This window comes from Poecilia latipinna, unplaced genomic scaffold (genome assembly GCF_001443285.1).
Source record: "Poecilia latipinna isolate Pla-1442-1.1 unplaced genomic scaffold, P_latipinna-1.0 Scaffold1631, whole genome shotgun sequence".
Lineage (NCBI taxonomy): Eukaryota > Metazoa > Chordata > Actinopteri > Cyprinodontiformes > Poeciliidae > Poecilia > Poecilia latipinna.
In genome coordinates, this window is record NW_015114247.1 from 50,598 (window position 1) to 69,285 (window position 18,688).

The window sequence follows — 18,688 nt, forward strand, 5'->3', positions numbered from 1 at the left end:
TTCCCTCTGTTTTCAGATCTGAGAGTATATCTCTCACCTAAAAATGTAAAGAAAAGGCAAAAAAAAAAAAAAATATATATATATATATATATATATTTTTAAAAAAAAAAAAAAAAAACTACCGCTACTCTCCACCAAAACATAATGTTTCACCAGCTGCGTTCACATTTTACCTTATGCCTTGCCGTGACATGCCATATCCAACGATAATGTGCAGCTTTTCCAGCTGCGTGAGCTGCCGATACAGCGTCGTGCTCTCTCCCACCAGAATGTCCTCGTCCTCGGTCAGGTTCTCTGGCTGAGAAATATGAGGAAACAAAACAGAGAAGTTATAAACGCAAATAATACCGAGAATAAGAACCAACTGGAAGAGAGACAAATATGGTTCAAACCTCCTCCAGGATGGCTGAGGCTTTTCTGTTCCCAGCGCCAAACTTTTTCTTGTTCTTCCTCAGGATTTTCTGTTCAGAAATGTGTGGATAAAGATGAAATAACGACCACTGATAAAAGAAAATGTTTTTATTTATTTTTCTTATTTCTTGTTTCTCAGGAGCTTACCTGATCCAGCCCCACCAGGTTGCTCAGCCTCCGGCCTTGCCTGCCTGGCAGCAGGCGGGACAGGGTGCTCTGGGACATGGTGCTGGAATGCTGAGATAGGGTGTCTGTAGATTTCTGCTCCGGTATGTCGCCCATGAACCGCATGATGATCCAGGACACGGTCAGAGACGCCTGGCGGAGGGAGAACACTGAGTGTGAGGCAGACGTCCAGTAGACTCGGTTGGATTGGGGAGCAAAGTTGCAACGTTTGCTACGGTTTCACACTACATTGTCAAACAGATTAAACCCTTTGGAAACCCTGTTACCCTCCTCGCCTGTGGGGGCGCTGCACCAAGAACCACTGAATGAAACGAGGAAAACCTTAGAAGAAAGCATGAACAGAGCTTCCTTCTTTGCAAAATGTACAAAAAAGTGGAGTATTTTAGCGGCTGTAGGATTTCTCGTTTGTGGTTGATAGAAGACTATTAGCTGTTTCCCAGCTAGACTCTCATGCTTGTTTTGGTTCTATTTACCCACAATGCCTAGCACTATTGTCTGCTTCCTGCTTTTGGAGTAGTGTCCAGTCTGCTTGACGTTCACATATGCATTCAAACCGCGCCGGAGTTCACCTCAACCAAACCTAGACCTGGGTTTGTAGGTGGACAAGAGTTCGATACGTTCTAGACAAACGAACTAGAGTTCAGTTAACATGGTTGGTGCGAAAACACCCCGAGATATTAATACTACCGCCTCGTCTCACCAGGGCGTCTGCTTCGTCCTCGTGGTGCAGCAGCGGCTGCTTCAGCCTCTGTGCGGTGTACTTATGGTCCTCGTCTTTCTGGAAGTGGCGCTTGCTGAAGTTGTAAAAGGAGAATATATCGGTCTCGTCGTCAAAGCCGTCATCAATCTCTTCCTCTTCCTCCTCGTCCAGCGACGGCGTGGAGCTCGCCGAGTTAGAGGCCGGCGTGACGACGACCGTCATCTCCTTCGAGCTGTGAAGGCTTTCCTTGTCCTCGTCCTACTCAGAGGAAACAGACGGTCAAAGGAAATGTTATGGACAACTAATAAAGCAGTGGTGGATCCCCGTAACACAACAGAGTAGTCGCCTGACCTCATTGTCTGATCTTTTGTCTTCTGCGTCTTCATCAAAGAGTCGGAGGTTTTTATTTGAGCCGTCCTCCAATTCAGAGTCACTGGAGCTTTCCGCTTCACTAGATTTCTCCGCTTCACTAGATTTCTCAGATTCACTTGATTTCTTCGATTCGTGAGATCGGCCAGATTTTTGTGATTCTATGTCGGCCTGCTCTTCAGCGACTTGCATCAGCCGCTGATGGAGTTCCTCACTGAGATCCTCTTCCTCCTGCCTCTCCATTTCTAAGAGCATAGCCTGATGGGCGATTTCTTCTCTCTTCTGCCGGTAGTCTTTCCTCGCCCGGTAGCCTCGCACCTACGGTCAGTTCATCACAAGAAATTGCAGTTAAAATATTTGAAGGGTGAAATCCACCATAGAATATTTAAATATGAATAAGATAAAGAGGAACACACTATGTTTTCAAAGGACCATCAGAAAGAAAACGACAGGATTATTCATATGATAGGAGGAAGCCAAGTTAAACCTGCTGAGGGCTTTGATGTGTCGTTCACGAGCGATTCGATTCTTTTTAACGGCTCTTTGCTGGTCTCAATTAGTGAGAAATGTTATTTGTTTTTTACTACTCTGCGTGCTTGTGTTAGGCCTGTCGCGATAAACAACAAAGCAATAAATCGCACAATAAATTAAAATGATAGATCTCATTTTAATTTGTCGGCTTTATCGTTTCTTCCTGTCTTTTTGTTTTTCTATTGACACTGAATGAAAAAAGGCTCAACTCCACTGACCCTCCTTTCCTCATTTCCGTAGTGTAAGGGAGGAGTGACTGTTGCATCAGGTAGTCAGATAAATCAATCTTCTCTATCTAAATGAGTCTTCAAACAATATTATTGTTTATCGCAATAATTTTTGAGACAATTGATTGCTCAGCTAAATTTGTTATCGTGGCAGGCCTGCTTGTAAAGCTTTGCTTGCACTTCAACAACTATTTATTTATTTATTTATTCAAAATATTTCATTGGTAAATAAATACAATTGATAGAAATGGATGGATAACTTTTGTATTTAGTGGTGCAGAAGAAGATCTTTTTGTTTCTGCCAAAGCAACTCAAGTTTAACAGGATGAACAACAATAAGGGAGTTAAGACACTAATATTTTCATTTCAGATTGTGTAGTTGTGTGCCAACTTCAAGTTAGGTTTGTTAAACGGGTGAAGTGGTCCTCACCCTGGAAAAAGTTTGAGAAACACTGACTTAAAGGTTTGCGAAGTTGCATCTAAATGAACTGCAGAACTTCTGGACGCAATGTGCTTTGAACAGATAAGAGCAGATCCAGAGGGCCAAGTCTGAAGAAAGCCAAACGCAACATGTCGGCACAAGCAAACACTGGCAAACCGTCGAGCACAGTGGTGGGAAAGGCCCTCGGCTCTTTGCAGCAAATCGATTGGCTTTAGCATGTCGACGCATTTCAGAAACAGTCGAGAAGTTGTTTAGTTCCAACAGCACAGCGATCCCAAACACAGCGGCAAATCTATGAGAGGAAGACTTGAATGAAGGTTTACTAACGTCACCAGTCGGTATCCAGACTTCAGCCTGGCCTGAGCTTTAAATAAATGTCTCCAAGACTCAATGGACTGAAGCGTTGAGTGGGGAGGGTGGGACGAAATCCCTCCACAGTTGTGTGAGGCTGATAAAGTCGTGTCTGGCTTTATAAATAGTGACAGTGTGTCGTCTGCTTCGTGTTTTTGGACACCTGAGGGTAGAGTTCAATGGGTTTTAGAACCTTTTTAATCTTATTTATCCACTTTTGTCCTGATCTGTAAAGCTCCATATTTGGTAGAGGGTGCACTTAGGCTTGTCGCGATTAGCAATGAATAAATTAATTCATTGTATTGAATTGAAACAAGCTCAATAAATTCCATTTGCATGATGATCAGCTAGGCCCCTTTTTTGAAGGGCAACTTTGTTTACAGAAACTTTATAATTAATTTTATTTGTTGTTCCTGTAGTTTTGTTTTGTTATTATTATTATTTTGGGTATTTAAAATGTCTTCCAGTTCCCAGTGCCAACAAGATTGTTCATTAAATTTCAAGTTGACTGATTTTTGAGAACGGGTTCTTGCGTTGTTATTATTATGTCACTAGCATTAGATTACTTGAAAATTGTTGCTTATGGCGAAAACTTCTCGGACAATTTATCGTCCAGGAAAATTTGTCATAGTTACAGGCCTGGGTGAGCTTTTGTTTTCTCGTGGTCACTCGGTATTCGGAGCACATGCCTGGCTCTGGATGACGACGGCAGCCGCTCGCCGTCTCTGGAACTGAGACTTCAGCTTCCGACCGCGGACCTTTGACACCAGGCGCCCGAAACCCTGCTGGATCTGAAAAAAACAAAACAGAACAAAAAAAAGTTAGCAAAAATAGGTCGATCTCAGCTTCAATGAGTAAGGTCCACACTCCAAAGGCCAACTGGAAGCTAGAAACCATCACACCTTCTTCTGCACCACCCTCTCTCTGTAAGCTCTCCATTGCTTCTGAAGCACCACGGCCGCGCCCCGTTTCCTCAGGAAGAGCTTTCTGAAAAAGCAGATTCGATTCGTTGAATAAACATTTCTCATGATCAGCATCTCTTCACGTGTTCTTATGCAACATCTCGCTTATCCAGGCAATATAGATGGCAGTAAATCACTATCTGTAGATGTGCTGCAGTGATATTCCTATCAGTTATTGCGGGTGGAGAGAGGAAAGGGGAGGGAGGGAGATAAATTTAATTGGGCTGTTCACATTTCGGTTTAAGATTTCAGCTCTTCTTGCTGCACCTGTCTTTGATTCCCAGCATAACCCTCTGGATCACCACGGCCACCCTGCTCAGTTCTGCTTCCCGGAGATTTTCCAGAACAGCGTCGTGGGCATCCTGGGAAAAAAACAGCAAAAAACTAATGATTTAATTCAGATGATTCTGATTCAGATAACAAAGTTTCAAAACTGACATAATCAGACAGAGCAAAGGGTTTCAAAATCATTTTCATTTTAGGGAAAATCAAAGTGAACCCATTCACAAACTGTCAAACTTTTACTTTCTTTTAATTGAAGTCTTTTTAAAATGAACTATTATTGATCGTCTTTTCACATTGATCAGTCCCTCTGGGATTTCACTTTTTTTTTAATGATGATTTTTATTTTTATTTTTTGCAATATTTTTTTTTGAATTTTCCAATATCTGCGCTTACATGATTGTAAATGTGACTTTTTCCTACTTTCCACTTGATTACAGATGGTGACTTGAGGCAGCAGTGTCGTAAAAGTAAGACATACTGCCCCCTGAAGGTGGGAGTTAGCAATCACTTAAAGGGGCAGTATTATATATTTACATCAAAAAAGATTATGTTTTTCCATCATCAAAAACGGGCCTGGCGTATTTGCTTTTATTCTTAAATGCATGTTTGAGAAATACTTTAATCTCTATGGCAACCATTCAGCTCCTCCTCAGAGCTGCAGTTTCTGAGTTTCTGCCTTACAGAGCAGCTCCTCCTCTCATAGCAAATAGCAAACACCTGGTAAAACTCCACATCTGCTCTTTATACGAGCTACTTCCCAGTGCAACACTGGTAAAAACATTAAATGGTTAATAGAGGAGCCATGTTGTGATGACTTCCTGAAAGGCAACGTTTCGGAAAGAGCAGAAGCTTCTTAAAGAGACAGAGACTAAATTTGAAGGTGTTGAATTACAAAGTCAAATTTCCTTTAGGTCATATTTCATCAATATAGAATTTTTATAACAACTGAAGATAACATCATTACTTCAGTTGTGTGGCTGATTTTGCAGAACAATCAGTCGTTTTGATTGTTCTGCAAAATGGCTGGAAAATTGTTTCTGACCATTTTTGTGAAAGACTTTCAATAAATCACAGTTACATGCGAAAAAATGCGGGGATCTGTGTTGACACTGAAACACTGGAGGAACTGAATGATGTAATTTGGCAATAAACAGATAGAAAAAACTGCAGTGATTTGACTGATTCATAAACTGTACACCAGATTTTAATCTTATTCTTTTCATACCTTTAGAAAGATTTTCTTCTTTCCAATTTTCCACTCGTCCCTTCCTTTGATTACAGCCTTGCAGATGGCTTCACAACAGACTGAGGCGTCGGTCTGTGGGGAGAGTCAAGCGATTTTATGTTACATATTCACATCCACAGTTCCTAACGCCCATATGAAACCGTTTTGGGAGAAAAATTGTTCAAAGTCCAGGAATAAAAAAGGCGACTCAACGGTTTTGGGATCGCAGACGGTGGTCTTCAGCAGGACTCGGTAGCGGCTCAGGAAGTCCTCAAATTTGTGACGCACGGGATACCCAAGCTTCCTGATGCGGATGGTGTCCATCATGCCGGAGTACCTCAGCTGGCGCATGCACAGCTCCCGGTCAAATTTCTGCAAGGGAAACGGAGTGAGTGAAGATTCGTGTATATTTTCTGTTTTTGAAGCACCAAGAAATTGGTGCCTTGTCTGAAATCAGACAGATTTGAGGAAACGTGACGTGGCACCGTGTCGCTTCACCGACACTCTTCAGAGTGAAAGCTGTGACTGAGCAAAGACTCGATGGAAGCTGTAGTTTCAGAATGAGAGAGGTAATGAAAATGAAATCCAAAGTGTCAAAGAGATGCGACAGATCAGAACTTTCAGCAGAAAACGCATGGCAGGCAATAAAGTTTTCATTTCTTCCTCTTTTGATTGAAGGATTATAGTTGTAACAATCGCACAACCTCGCTGATAAATGATCAGGGCGGCACCAGTGGGATTTGTACCCAAAGATTTAGAACCATGACACTAGGATATACTTAAACAGTCTGTTTTATCCCATGCACACAGAGCTCCGTTTATCCACACTGAAGACCATCCGTGTGTTTGCCGTGCGTTATCTGTGCCGTGGCGGCGGACGGTCGCTCACCTTGGACTGCTTGTCGTTGTTGGGTTTGAAGCAGCGGATGAAGAAGGGCTGGCAGACGGACAGGGCCTTCATCAGGGAGTCCAGAGACACTCGGAACTGACCGCTCAGCGTCGGCATTTGCTTGCGTTTGTCGTTCTGCAGCTGCGGAGACAACAAAAGGAAAGCTTAGGACGCCAGTATCTGTGGAAACAAAGTAACTTGGGGAAGATAAATGAGAAGTCGAGGAACATTAGGGGTTGACGAATCTGGCAGATTTTGATCTGATTTCCGATATTTACAAATAGGACCTTAAGCAGAGATTTAAATCTCTTAATATATGCAGGTTGTATGTGATAATATTACTTACTGTTAAATTAATTTAATTCTATTAATGCAATTTCCTGGTTTATTTTGGGAGTTTTTTGTATTTAATTGTGTAAAATAAATAGAAAACAACAGTTGTGGTGTTACTGATATCTGTTGATATCAGGTATGAAGCTGAAAGGAAGACATGGCTTCCTACCCGTGGTGAGTTCTGCGGCGACAAGATGAACTTTGCGTTTTTAGCTGCCTTCAGTCCGTTGGTTGGCATGTCCTTCTCAAAGATCTCCCGGAGGAGCTTATTGGTGGAGACGCCGATCGTTTTAATGATGTCATAACTGACTCCGTCTCTGTTTTTTTCCAGAAATCCTACAGAGGGAGGAAAACATTAATAAAAATATCATCTTCTTATTCCGAGAAGTCCAGCATCACGATTTATTAATTTATTTATTTTTGCTTAGCGGTTTGCGTTACCGTTGGTGTTGTAGTAAACGGGGCCGGCGAAGTGGCGAATTCCAAAGTCTGTTTCGTGTTCGCGCTTGGAACCGATGTAGTCCTTGTCTCCTTGGTGTTCTTTGTTCAACTTGGTCAGCAGGGTGGAGTCTGTCCCCTGCGGCATAAGCAGAGTGAAAACTGAGAAGTGGTTTTCTTAATCATTTAAGAAGTGTAGACCCAAGGCCCGCTCGGCGTACCTGCGGAAAGTGGCTCTCTTCGTCGATCAGAGCGAGCACGTTGCACCGCTTCCCGGCCAGAAGTTCCAGGACTTTCTGGTTGTCGGTGAACTGGATGTTGTTCCACAGCACGCCCTCTTTCTGGTACTCTTTCTGCTCCAGCTTGAAGATGTGGGCCACGAAGAACTGTTGCAGCTTCTCGTTAGCGAAGTTGATGCAAAGCTGCTCGAAACTGGTAAAAGAAAAAAAAACAAAAAAAAAAACACTTATAAGATATACTGTAACCGTAGCGAAGTTTGTAAAATTCAATAGCAAGCGGAAAAATCTTTCGACCTGTTTGTTTGGAAGTTCTCAAAGCCGAAGATGTCGAGCAGGCCGATGGACAGGAGCGAAGAACTGGGTTTGTCGGACAGTTTCTCATAGATGACACTGTTGATTTTTCCAACGATCCATATGAAGAGTTTGTTGTAGATTGCCTGTGAGAAAAAAAAATCACAGAATAAATAAAAGACGTTTTTAGTGACGCACCGATCCACTTTATTCACTTCCAGCTTAGTGATAAAATCACACTTCTTTATGTAAACAGTTTTACGAAGAAGCTGATGTGTCATTCAAGGCAATATTGGTGTTTATGGGGCTGTAACTGCTCCGTCATGCAGCCACAGCCATGCAGTCACCTTAAAAAAATGCAAAGAAGTTATAAAGATATAATTTTTTTTACATTTCACTGAGTAGCTCTTTCCGTCAAGGCAGTTGGTGCTCTAAGACAGATTTAACTGGCTCCCTTTGCTTATACGATGGACCATAACACAGTTGTGCCATTGTTGTCCTGATTTAGGGCTCAATAAGGAAACAGACGGCTGTGATTTATAGTCCGTGGCTAAACTTTGGTACCTTCACGAAGGCGTCCCTGCAGTCGGTGGCCTGCTCGGCGCTGAGGGCCTTAGTGACTCGCTCTCTGTTGGTCATAAAGGAGCGATGCGTCAGACTGTCGGCCAGGACGGACCTTTGCACCTGTCGGGCGAGCGCATGTTAAAATCCAACCAGGAGCGGCGGCGTATTTACAGCTATGAGGACGTGTGGACGCCGGTGGCCCGGCCGCCTACCTGCAGCAGCGACGAGGCGATGGTGAAGTTCTCCGACTCGCCCACGTCACTGATTTCCAGGTTCTGGATGACGGAGCCTGGTCGCATGCAACAAAAAACAAAACAAAAAAACACACAAATGACTACAATGGCATGAACTTGAACCACCACGAATTTTAAAAGTGTGTATTGTTATTTTACTAAATGATAAATAGTCATGAAGTGAATTTAATTCTATAAAACATTTCAGCTTGGTTCCGTTTTAAAGCTTACAGCTCATTCCAGATACGGTGTGAGGGTGTAACTTTACTGTGTCACAATCTGTAGGGGCCAGTAAAATTATGTTTTTATTGCTCCTAATGGAGGATTTTCTGTTTTCAAGCTCGTCTCCTTATCTGTGTCTAAAGAAACCAAGAGGTAAACCTGCGCGGTGCTGCACCGCAGACTCCATTCACCCCGTTTTAAGAGCTGAAAGAATGTAATTATTTATTTTATTGTTATTATAACGATGGTGCAACTAGAAACTTCAGTGTATGGTTAGGAGATTTAACCTTTGACCCCTATCAGCCTAGGAAAGTGAGGAGAGTGTTTGTCCAACCCCTTTACTGTGAAACTCTTAAATCAGTGTAGATCACAGTTTTTGCCTTTTGTGCCAAAATTGTTAAGTTGAGAGAATTGGAGGGCCGCATTTATTTATCTGTTTATCCATCCATCCATTTTCTTTACACCCTTGTCCCTTATTGGGGTCGGGAGGGGTGCCGGTGCCTATCTCCAGCTAACGTTCCAGGCGAGAGGCGGGGTCACCCTGGACAGGTCGCCAGTCTGTCGCAGTATCTGTTTATTTTTATCAAAACTGAAAAGATTTATTTCTTAAGATAGTTATTGTTTTTACCTCTTTAATAAGGTAAAAATAATTATAAAATAATATTGAAGACAATAATATTGAAGAGGTAAACAGTACCGCCGGACAAGACACATTTAAAAATAAAAATAGAATGGTATAGTCAAAGTCCAGACCTAAATCTAACTGAGAATCTTCAAAAATGCTTTTCACAAATGCTCCCCTTCCAATTTGAATACGATTTTAGAGTTTTTATGTCGGTAGAAACTTTCCAGTAGAGAAGTAAAGCTAAATACAAACCCAAGCCACATTTTCCTTTTTTTTAATTGAAATAAATCAAATAACCATTTCCCTTCCACAACTTTATGTTAGACTATCTGATAAAAAAATAAAAAAAAAAACAACAGAACGCATAAAATTTCGTTGCAACCGTGAAAAAGTTCAAGAGCTGCACCACAAATCTGGAAGAAACTTCCAGAAAACTGCAAAGATTCTGAAACACTTAAAGTTTCTTTAAATCCAGGCTAAAAACCCATTTTAGAGCCACCTTTGATTAATAATAACTGGAACATTGATCGGTATGTGTGATGTATCTTTGCTTGATGATTCAGATGTAATGTTTAGTGCTTGTTTCTGGTTTCTGTACGATGTTTCTATGGTGTAAAGCACTTTGAGCTGTTTTGTTGCTGAAACCTGCTTTACAAATATAATAAGATGTGAGTAACATTAAAAAGCACTTCAAGTTTCCAGTCATTTGTATTCGTGATATTCTTAGTGTTAATTAATTCCATTTCTGCTTCCTTAAAAACAGAGTTCCAGCTTCAGCCGTGATGTTGTGAATTTTGCGGTAAAGTAGGACTGCGTGAAGCCACCACTAGCGGCGCTCACCCTTGAAGCTGACGTTTCCGAGGTGTAACATGGCCGCCAGCAGCTTGAGGATTTCCTGGAACTGGTCTTCTGAGAAGTTCAGCGTCTTCATGGCCGAGCGGATGAAGTTGAAGTCTTTAGCATCGTCTCTGCCTTCGCACACCATGCAGTTGCCCTAAAGGACACAAGAGACTTCGGTTGCGGGCAACTGGTGGATGTCAATGTCGTGAGGGGTGCGTCCGTTTCCCAGAATGTAGTGTGACTATTATTCGGAGTACCTTGGTAATGTAGTTATATTCCTTGGAACGATCAAGCCTCAAAGACTTCCTCTCTTCAGTGCTGATTCCTGCCAACAGGCAGTAAAATATATGGTAGTTTCGCTCCTGTGAGGCCTGAGACGGTGAGAAAAATAAAAGTTTATGGCGACAGAAGAGCAAACCAAATATGCTCGAGCTTTTCTGTTAGAGTGGATTATGATTAATATCATGTTTTTCCTCCTCATAACAGTTATTGAATAATCTCACCAAGCACAATGAAACACCAACAACACACTCCAGAGATATCCTCCGGGGGATTTTATGAGTTTACAGCACCGACCTGCCCACCACAGAGATAACAGACAGGCAGGATCTGTTTGGACGGAGCTACCTCACCTGATGGCACACTCGGGACTTTTCCAGGAGGTATTGCTCCACACGAGCGCCTTCGATCACCCCGTCTTGGTTGAAGAAGATCTCCAAGTACTTGCCGAAGCGGCTGGAGTTGTCGTTGCGGATTGTCTTGGCGTTCCCAAAAGCTGAAAGGAACAGGAAACCATGGTGTTTTTAAAAAAACAAAATAAAAATCCACGACTGCTTTTTTTTGTTCACACGAGCCTAAGGGCAGCTAAGAACGGATTCACACCAGCTTTGTTTAGTCCGCTTTAATAGAACTCTAGTTCGTTTGAATAGAAAGTCCGGTTCGTTTGGTGGAGGTGTGAACGCACAATCCAATTCTGACGGGAACCTAAAACAAGCAAACTCCGGTCCACATCAGTTTGATTGAAGTGAACTCAGGCGTGATTCAAATGCATGTGTGAACGCCGAGCGAACCAGAGACTGCTCTAAAAGCAGGCAGCAGCCAACAACGCAGGGCATTCTGGGTAAATAACACCAAAAACAAACGCTTGTGTCCAGCGATAGCTTGTGGTCTTTTAGCAACCATCCTACAACTGCTCAAATCTGATGCCACTCCATTTTTGTTAACGTTTTCTGAAGCAGGAAGTTGGCACTCAGTGTCTTCTTCTGAGGTTTTTGTGTCGTTTCCTTCAGCGGTTCTTGGTGCAGCGCATCCACAGGTGAGGAGGGAAACAGGTTCTTCAACTAGTTTGTATCGTTTGACACAGTGCAGTGTGAAAGTGAACCGCACCATCTGAAAACGTAACAAACGTTCCAACACTGCTTCCCAATTGAACCAGATCTACCGGACTGTCAGCTGTGAAAACACTCTAAAGGTGCTGCTGCCATACCTTCCAGAATCGGGTTGGACTGCAGGATCTGATTTTCGATCGATTGCTGGGAGAGTTGCCCGCTGACTGCCGCCAAGTACTGCAGGATCAGTTTTGTGCTCTCCGTCTTCCCTGCTCCGGATTCCCCGCTGAAAGAAAAGCAGAGAACATGGATGAACAGGAATAAAAAAGCAAGCGCGGCGTAACCCAAGGCAATGCGCATCAGTCTCTGACCTGATGATGCAGCACTGGTTTCTGAGGTTGCGCCTCATGTTGAAGTAGCAGGACTCAGCGATGGCAAAGATGTGCGGGGGGAGTTCTCCGAGCTTCCGGCTGTGATATAAATTCACCTGCAGAACGGCAGGAGGTTCACACCGGGAACGTGATTGGTGGAGACGGCTGCAGGTTGTGTGATGGATGGAGATAAGAGGCACAAACCTACCTGTTCAGGTGAATATATTGGAAAGTCCTGGTAGGGATTCACTGCCACCAAAACGGAACCGATGAAGGTCTGGAGAACAAAAACAAAAAGATCTGTGGTCAGCAGAAGAAAATATGATTTGGTATGAAGAGAAGGATCAAAAGCTCCTTATTTATGAATATATAAATTGTAAAAATGAATAGAAACTATAGAATAAATGCAGAAAAATAAAACTCCTTCACGCTGAGTATCCAGAGCTCAGCTGGTTTTCGTTTGGAAAACCTCTGAGATACAACCTTGTTGAGATTACTTCCATTTTTTTCCCCCACCTTCAATGTGATATATTCTGTACAGTTCAAAACAGAATATGTTTTAATGTTTTCAGCATCCAGTCCTTTTTAGTTCACAGCTGCCATCAGTTGTAGAAAATCTGATAAACCAGGAATAAAGTGAAACACTCTGTTGGGAAATTTGCATAGTTGCTTATCTTTAGCTAAAGCTATTGCAGAGAGGTCATTAGCTGTTGTTAGCTAACAGCTTGTAATCTATTAGCTATTGTTATTGTTGTGTACCAGGTTGTGGTACACAACAATAGCTGCCCCAATTGCTGTCCCAATGTTCTAATAGCTAGCTGTTGGCTGTGGCCGAGTACTAAAGGGCGTACACTTACACAACCAGGTTATAGCAGCCACATAGTTTTTTTTTTTTTTTCTACAGATTTATTTTTCCTTTAAGTAGAGTATGTGTTTATTAAAAGATGGGGAAAATTATTATTTATTTTGGTCTCATCTTTTATTCTAAAAAGATCCACTAAACGTATTTTTGGGTAGAAATTGCATTTCCAAAGGAAGACATTTGAGGAACTAGTGTGCTATGTCAGCCTGGTGGCTCAATAAAAATATTTTAGCTAGTCGAATACTCATATAATTTCATTACCCTGGCAATTATTCTACTTGTCTTTATGTGGAAACCTCTAAAAGATGACTGCATGAACAAACTGGTGTGTAAAATGGCGTGTTCTCTGGAACCGAAAGGGAAAATCATCCACGGTGTTTTCCTGAGTGAGCGTGTGACTCACGTAGATGTAGCCCTGCTTGTGTCTGAGCAGCAGGTTCCTGAGGAGGGCGGCCTCCGTCATGTCCCCGAGCTTGATCATGTCATCCACCCCCTCCACAGATGTCGGGTGCATGATCTTGAGCGAGGCTTCCTCCTCCAGCGACAGTTTCCGCTCCTGAGGGAACATTGAGAGAAAACGCGCTCAGTGCCAGATGGAGATGTTTTTTTTCTTCTTCTCCATTTTGTCATCAGAGGTTACGTACATTTCCCTCATCATCCACCAGTAGCCTCTGACCAGATGGCGTTTCTTTGACCCGGGCTCCAATGTGGACCCCGATCTTTGAGTCCACCCAGACCCATTCTCCCTGGAAACAAAACGGCCCGTGACAATGGCAAACTCATCAACGGCTTTGTGTAGTTTCTGGTATTCTATAGGTTATTATATGGCTAGGTTTTATGAATAGACACAGAGGTGATATAACAGCCAGTTCTGATAATATAACTTTTTAAACATAAAGTATAAACACGAGATCCTTCAGTCTTACCTTTCTCAGCATCTTGAATTAGGTTTTTCCAGCTCCCTGAAATAAATCCAAATGTGAAATCCACAAGTTTCTTAACTTTGAGCTGTGTCACCGTAATTCATTGTGTTCAACAAAGTCCACTTGTGAGTTCTGAGTTAAAATGTCAAATATTTAGAGGGAAAAAAAAGTAAGAGAGAAAAATATACCATAAACCAAAAATAATTAGGAAGTATACCCCTGGATCCTTTAGTCCGTGATCCTCATTAAGCCTCCCGACTTGGCTTGAGCTCGCTTAGCAGCCGACTCAGTATAAGGAAGGAGGAAACACAGCTCTTCTATGACTGATGGACGGTTTATGGTGCTTTGACTTTGGACTGGCTCTGACGGAAAGGAAATGAAACTTGGAGAGGTGATCAGCTGTCTTCCCCTTTAATGACCTCTTTCTGAATCCGCCCTCGTCCCCAGGGTGGCGTTTGGTCAAACCTTTTCCCTCAACCTGAAATAAACTTTTGTGAAAACACTGCCTTTGTTGGAACACCGTGCTTAAAGCAGCTCTAGATTGACCCAGCGGAAAACAGGCAACCAAATATTGAGGCTAAATCTATGAATTTTAGTATAGAGAGCTGCCACAACATCAGCATCGATGCTTCTGTTTTTTAATAGTTTACATAAACACCCTTGACGTAGATTTTCCAGGGTCAGAGGTAAAATGAATTTATGTGCAGCCTTTGGACTCTGCTTGTGTAAATCCAAGGAGGCGCAAATAGCATCTCGCTGCCACACCAATAAAGATAAACAGCAGAGCTTAAAAACTTCTTCCTCCTGGCCATATAGCTTCACTCAGGAGTTCAACCCTGACTGTCACATTTTTCTGCTCACTGGATCAGCAAGTCAAATTTAAGACCTAAGATGTCTTTAATCCCACTTTGAATTAAATTGAAGCCCCCAAAAATATAAATATAGGAGATGGTGGGAGGATCTTGCTGTATTACAATCAAGCATGGCATATATTGATAAATTTCTGAATGTTTGTGGCTCCCGAGGCTTTGTGCTTCTCACACTGTATGTCGTCTCCTTTCTAAAATGATGACCTACGTCATTTAAAAAAAAACCAAAAATAATTTGGGCGGAAAAAAGAAAAAAAAAAATCGCCACCTCTTTTTATTCCCACAAGATCTTTTAGGCAAAAAATAAAACAAAACACTTTTGGCGAAAACATTTACTCGAGCCATTATTTTTAGGAATGTGACGGTATGTTTCTTTACAGCCTTAATCTCCAAATGCCAAGTTTAAAAGTAGGTTTTTTTATGCGCATAACATTGTTCAGGCAGCTTGCTATAAATTTGTACATACCCATAACAGACAAAAAGAAAAAAAGAGGCCACCTAGCAAGTGTCTATTAGCAGCTAGTTACCAGTAGCGCAACCGTCTCGTGTCACACAAGGGTGAAGATGTCTGCGCGTGACTCAGACTTTTCCCTGACATAAAACTTTGGGAGAATATACGAGATTAAATTGTCCTGCCACGACAGGTTTAAGATTTGTGATTAACATGTTTAAGACCAAAAGTTTTTTCATGACTTCTTATGTGGCGCAAAAAGTGGGTATGCACTATGAAAGGCATAGGAGCGCTGCACTACAGGGGGCGCCAAAACAGTGATGGAAAATGATTCCTACTCAATAACGTGCTGAGGAATAAGTTCTTTTTTTTAACCTTTTATTCACCAGCGTCACTGTGATCAGGCTCTGCTAAAGAACTCCCGGTAAGTCCAGCATCTCTAAACACAGCCCTGAATATGCTAACATGCTAACAACAGTAACAAAAATGTCTACTTGGAATAATCTGGTGGCTGCTGTAGTTGTCAGTATCTTAACACACCCAAACCACAGCAGCAGTTTCTGACCGGTTTATTGGCAAAGTCCCTCATCATTGTTAATATTGATCCCGCCTCATTATCTGAGTGAAACTGCGCCACAGCATTTATTACTAATTGATGGAAGACACGCCTTGGAAACAAACATGGGTCTTATCCGTTTATCCACTATAAATAAACAGCACAGGTATGTGTGCCAGCTTGCTGGTGAGCAACGAGCAGAAGTGATGACTCAAAGTTCTCCCTGTCCTGGATTAGACATCGTGTCCCCCTCCCTCTCTTCAGCGACTCCGCCAAAGGCAAGCGAAACTTCAATAAAACAACACAGTTTGGGTTAATAAGTGTATTGTTCAGAAGCCAAAAACAAAAAGACATTTGAATACAATCTTTGGGAGACAGAGTGAACAAACATTAAATACTGAACATCTAGGTTATAATTGGCAAGATAACGTTTTCAAAAGGTTTACAAAACTCCACTTTTGGATTTTATGACTAAATCACAATTTTCTACTGTCATTTAGGTAAAATTAACAACAATTCAAAATCAGCCGGTGGTTCTTTAAAGAAAAAATCACAATCTTAAAAAAAAAAGAGAGGCAAAAACAGTAGTCTGTGATGCCCAGTCTCTCCTGATTTAATCATTTGTTTAAGATTTAAATCAATGTTTGATTAAAGACGAGTGCATTGCTGCTGCAGAAATCAAATCTGTAAATCTGTTAGAGCAAAAAGAAGAAGAAAAAGAAAAGTAGTCGCAGTTGGAAGCACATTTGCAAAGAAGAATTTCATTAAGCCCTGCAAAGGCCACCCACGTTTTAGCAGTTTTCACATTCAAGTCATTCCAAGGAGTTTCAGCTTTGGCTTGACTGGCACGCTGAACCAAGAGAGAGCATGAAGTTTTGTTTAAACGGCAATAACACATCAGATCCCATTTTATTTTTTTAGTAATTTAAATAAGAGTCATATGAGATTCCAAACAGATAACTGCAGAGATCCTCTTTTCTTCACAACAATAACACATAAAATGTAAACAGAAACTCTTAAGTGTTTGAAAGCTAAAGGTGAATCTTTTTTGCTCCTCTCAGAAGTGAACTTCCACATTCACTTTAGAGTTTATCTGAAACTTCCTACTTGGATTGGATTCATAGTACAACATTTAACTTCAATTCTTCTGCAGATAACTAGGTGAATGAGTGAGAATTTAGAGAAGGTTCTCTTCTCCGTACACAGTTGGTCTAAAGCTCACTCCCACTAAGATAAGGATAAATAACCCTTGGCACACTGCAGAGAAACTGTGGCTTGTGGCATAATTCTGGGTGGGGTGTCTAAACTATTTGACATGTGGGTCAACGTTGTAGATTTAAAAGTAGTTGCTGAACAACAAAAAAAAAAAAAAAACCCAACCTAAAATCAGGCAAATAAAAGTAGCCCAAAATTCATTATAGATTCAAAATGTGAAAGCAATTTTTACGACTGTGTATTAGGGTCATTGTAGATAGAAAAAAAAGAACATTTCCACCATTCTATAAAAAAAATTCAAAAGAAATTTTTTGACATCTGAAATCCAAGATTTTTTTTTTTAGAGATTATTCTCAAAATGTAATCTTTTTGGCATAAATTTATTACTTACTACTACTTTAATTTTGCTGTACTTAAAGAAAGACGTATAGTTTTAAATTTCTTTTGGGCTCGATCGAATAAATTTATTTTCAAGAATTAGAACAGACCTTGGGCCACTTTCTTTCAAAATATTTGCTATATTTAGCCAAGTTTAAAAGAAAATAAAAGCTGGTTTGGGTGCAGCCAAGTTGGCTTTTCAATAAAATAATTACTTTGTTTAATCTTTTGTTAAAACTTGGTTATAAGAAAGCAAATACTTTGTGTTATACATTACATTTTCCTGTTAATTATGTTGGTAACAATTTTTACCCCGATTACAAATTAAAAGTCTCCATCTGCATCCACCGGCCAAATTTGTATCATTCTTGAATTGCAGTTGGGGGACAAGTGGCTCCGGGGCCGCACTTCGGACACCTCCGTCTTAAACCAATCCTCTCATCAGAATTATCTCATCAGTAATATCTGCTGGTTTCCAGCAGATATTACTCAAAAAAAAAAAAAAAAAAAGGATTGCAGTCTGGGGGAATTTTTATAGCCTGATCTTTGTCCTGAAGGACCGAACTCAGGTAACGGAAAAAATAGGTCACAATGTTCAGGAGCAACCCAGGAACTACAGAGGTCAAAGCTGACTGTAAACTCTCGTTTTTCAATATTTTAGTATCTACGCTGCTCATAAACCAAGTATTTTTTGGTCTGGTTTCTAGAGGAAATATCTTAGTGTTATCGAAATAAGACAAAACTCACTTACATGGGACTTTTCAGCAAGAAACAGGAGCTTGATTCAAGTAAATAATTCCTTAATATTGATGAAAAAGTTCTAGTTTCATTGACAGATTATTTCGCTTATAACAAGATTTTTTTTTCTTTTTTTTTTCCATTTTATAGGTGAAACAATCTGCCAGTGGAAGAAATATGTTTTCAACAGTATTAGGGAATTATTTACTTAAAACAAGCTCCTATGTCTTGATGAAAAGTTACTTGTAAGTGAGTTTTGTCTTATTTTAAGTGTAATAAGATATTAGCACTAGAAACTAGACCAAAAATACTTGCAAAAGTGCAAAAGCTATGAAACCAACTATTTTAAATGGATCTGGTAAGAGTGGAAAAATATCCATCCAGACTTTCACCTGATAGCTTTTCTACAATGTCCTAAAGAGCTTTAAAGCAAATACTGAAGGGTGTGTATGAATATATTTGATCCAGTTTGTATAAATTTGTATTTTGAAGGAATTTCCTTCAAACTTCTGTTTAAAAGAAAAAAAAAATGAAATTGAATTTGCACATCTTATCAAACATACCAAACATTTGCTCGTGTATGTAAACTTCTGATCGGAACCACATGTAGATGTCCAGATGAAGGAGCAAATAA

At 41.0% G+C, this 18,688-nt stretch overlaps 1 protein-coding gene across 2 annotated transcripts in view; it reads right to left on the reverse strand.

Moving 5' to 3' along the window:
- Positions 1–14,150, reverse strand: part of LOC106964167 (unconventional myosin-VIIa-like) — a 38,377-nt gene extending 24,227 nt beyond the window's left edge. The window contains exons 1-27 of one of the 2 annotated variants that reach the window (XM_015059499.1): positions 14,065–14,150; positions 13,851–13,886; positions 13,569–13,670; positions 13,328–13,480; positions 12,271–12,339; positions 12,063–12,178; positions 11,850–11,977; positions 10,996–11,138; positions 10,621–10,734; positions 10,364–10,517; positions 8,656–8,732; positions 8,444–8,563; positions 7,883–8,025; positions 7,571–7,781; positions 7,353–7,488; positions 7,081–7,247; positions 6,579–6,719; positions 5,903–6,061; positions 5,690–5,782; positions 4,447–4,541; positions 4,120–4,204; positions 3,907–4,008; positions 1,649–1,984; positions 1,298–1,549; positions 559–729; positions 393–461; positions 174–298 (exon numbers count right to left, since the gene is read on the reverse strand). In XM_015059499.1, the coding sequence (XP_014914985.1) occupies positions 174–298; positions 393–461; positions 559–729; positions 1,298–1,549; positions 1,649–1,984; positions 3,907–4,008; positions 4,120–4,204; positions 4,447–4,541; positions 5,690–5,782; positions 5,903–6,061; positions 6,579–6,719; positions 7,081–7,247; positions 7,353–7,488; positions 7,571–7,781; positions 7,883–8,025; positions 8,444–8,563; positions 8,656–8,732; positions 10,364–10,517; positions 10,621–10,734; positions 10,996–11,138; positions 11,850–11,977; positions 12,063–12,178; positions 12,271–12,339; positions 13,328–13,480; positions 13,569–13,670; positions 13,851–13,862 (3,473 nt within the window). In that variant the 5' untranslated portion in view covers positions 13,863–13,886; positions 14,065–14,150. Of the gene's footprint in view, positions 1–173; positions 299–392; positions 462–558; positions 730–1,297; positions 1,556–1,648; positions 1,985–3,906; positions 4,009–4,119; positions 4,205–4,446; positions 4,542–5,689; positions 5,783–5,902; positions 6,062–6,578; positions 6,720–7,080; positions 7,248–7,352; positions 7,489–7,570; positions 7,782–7,882; positions 8,026–8,443; positions 8,564–8,655; positions 8,733–10,363; positions 10,518–10,620; positions 10,735–10,995; positions 11,139–11,849; positions 11,978–12,062; positions 12,179–12,270; positions 12,340–13,327; positions 13,481–13,568; positions 13,671–13,850; positions 13,887–14,064 lie in introns of both variants that reach the window. The other variant, XM_015059498.1, reaches the window with a different exon arrangement.
- Positions 14,151–18,688: the final 4,538 nt, after the last annotated feature.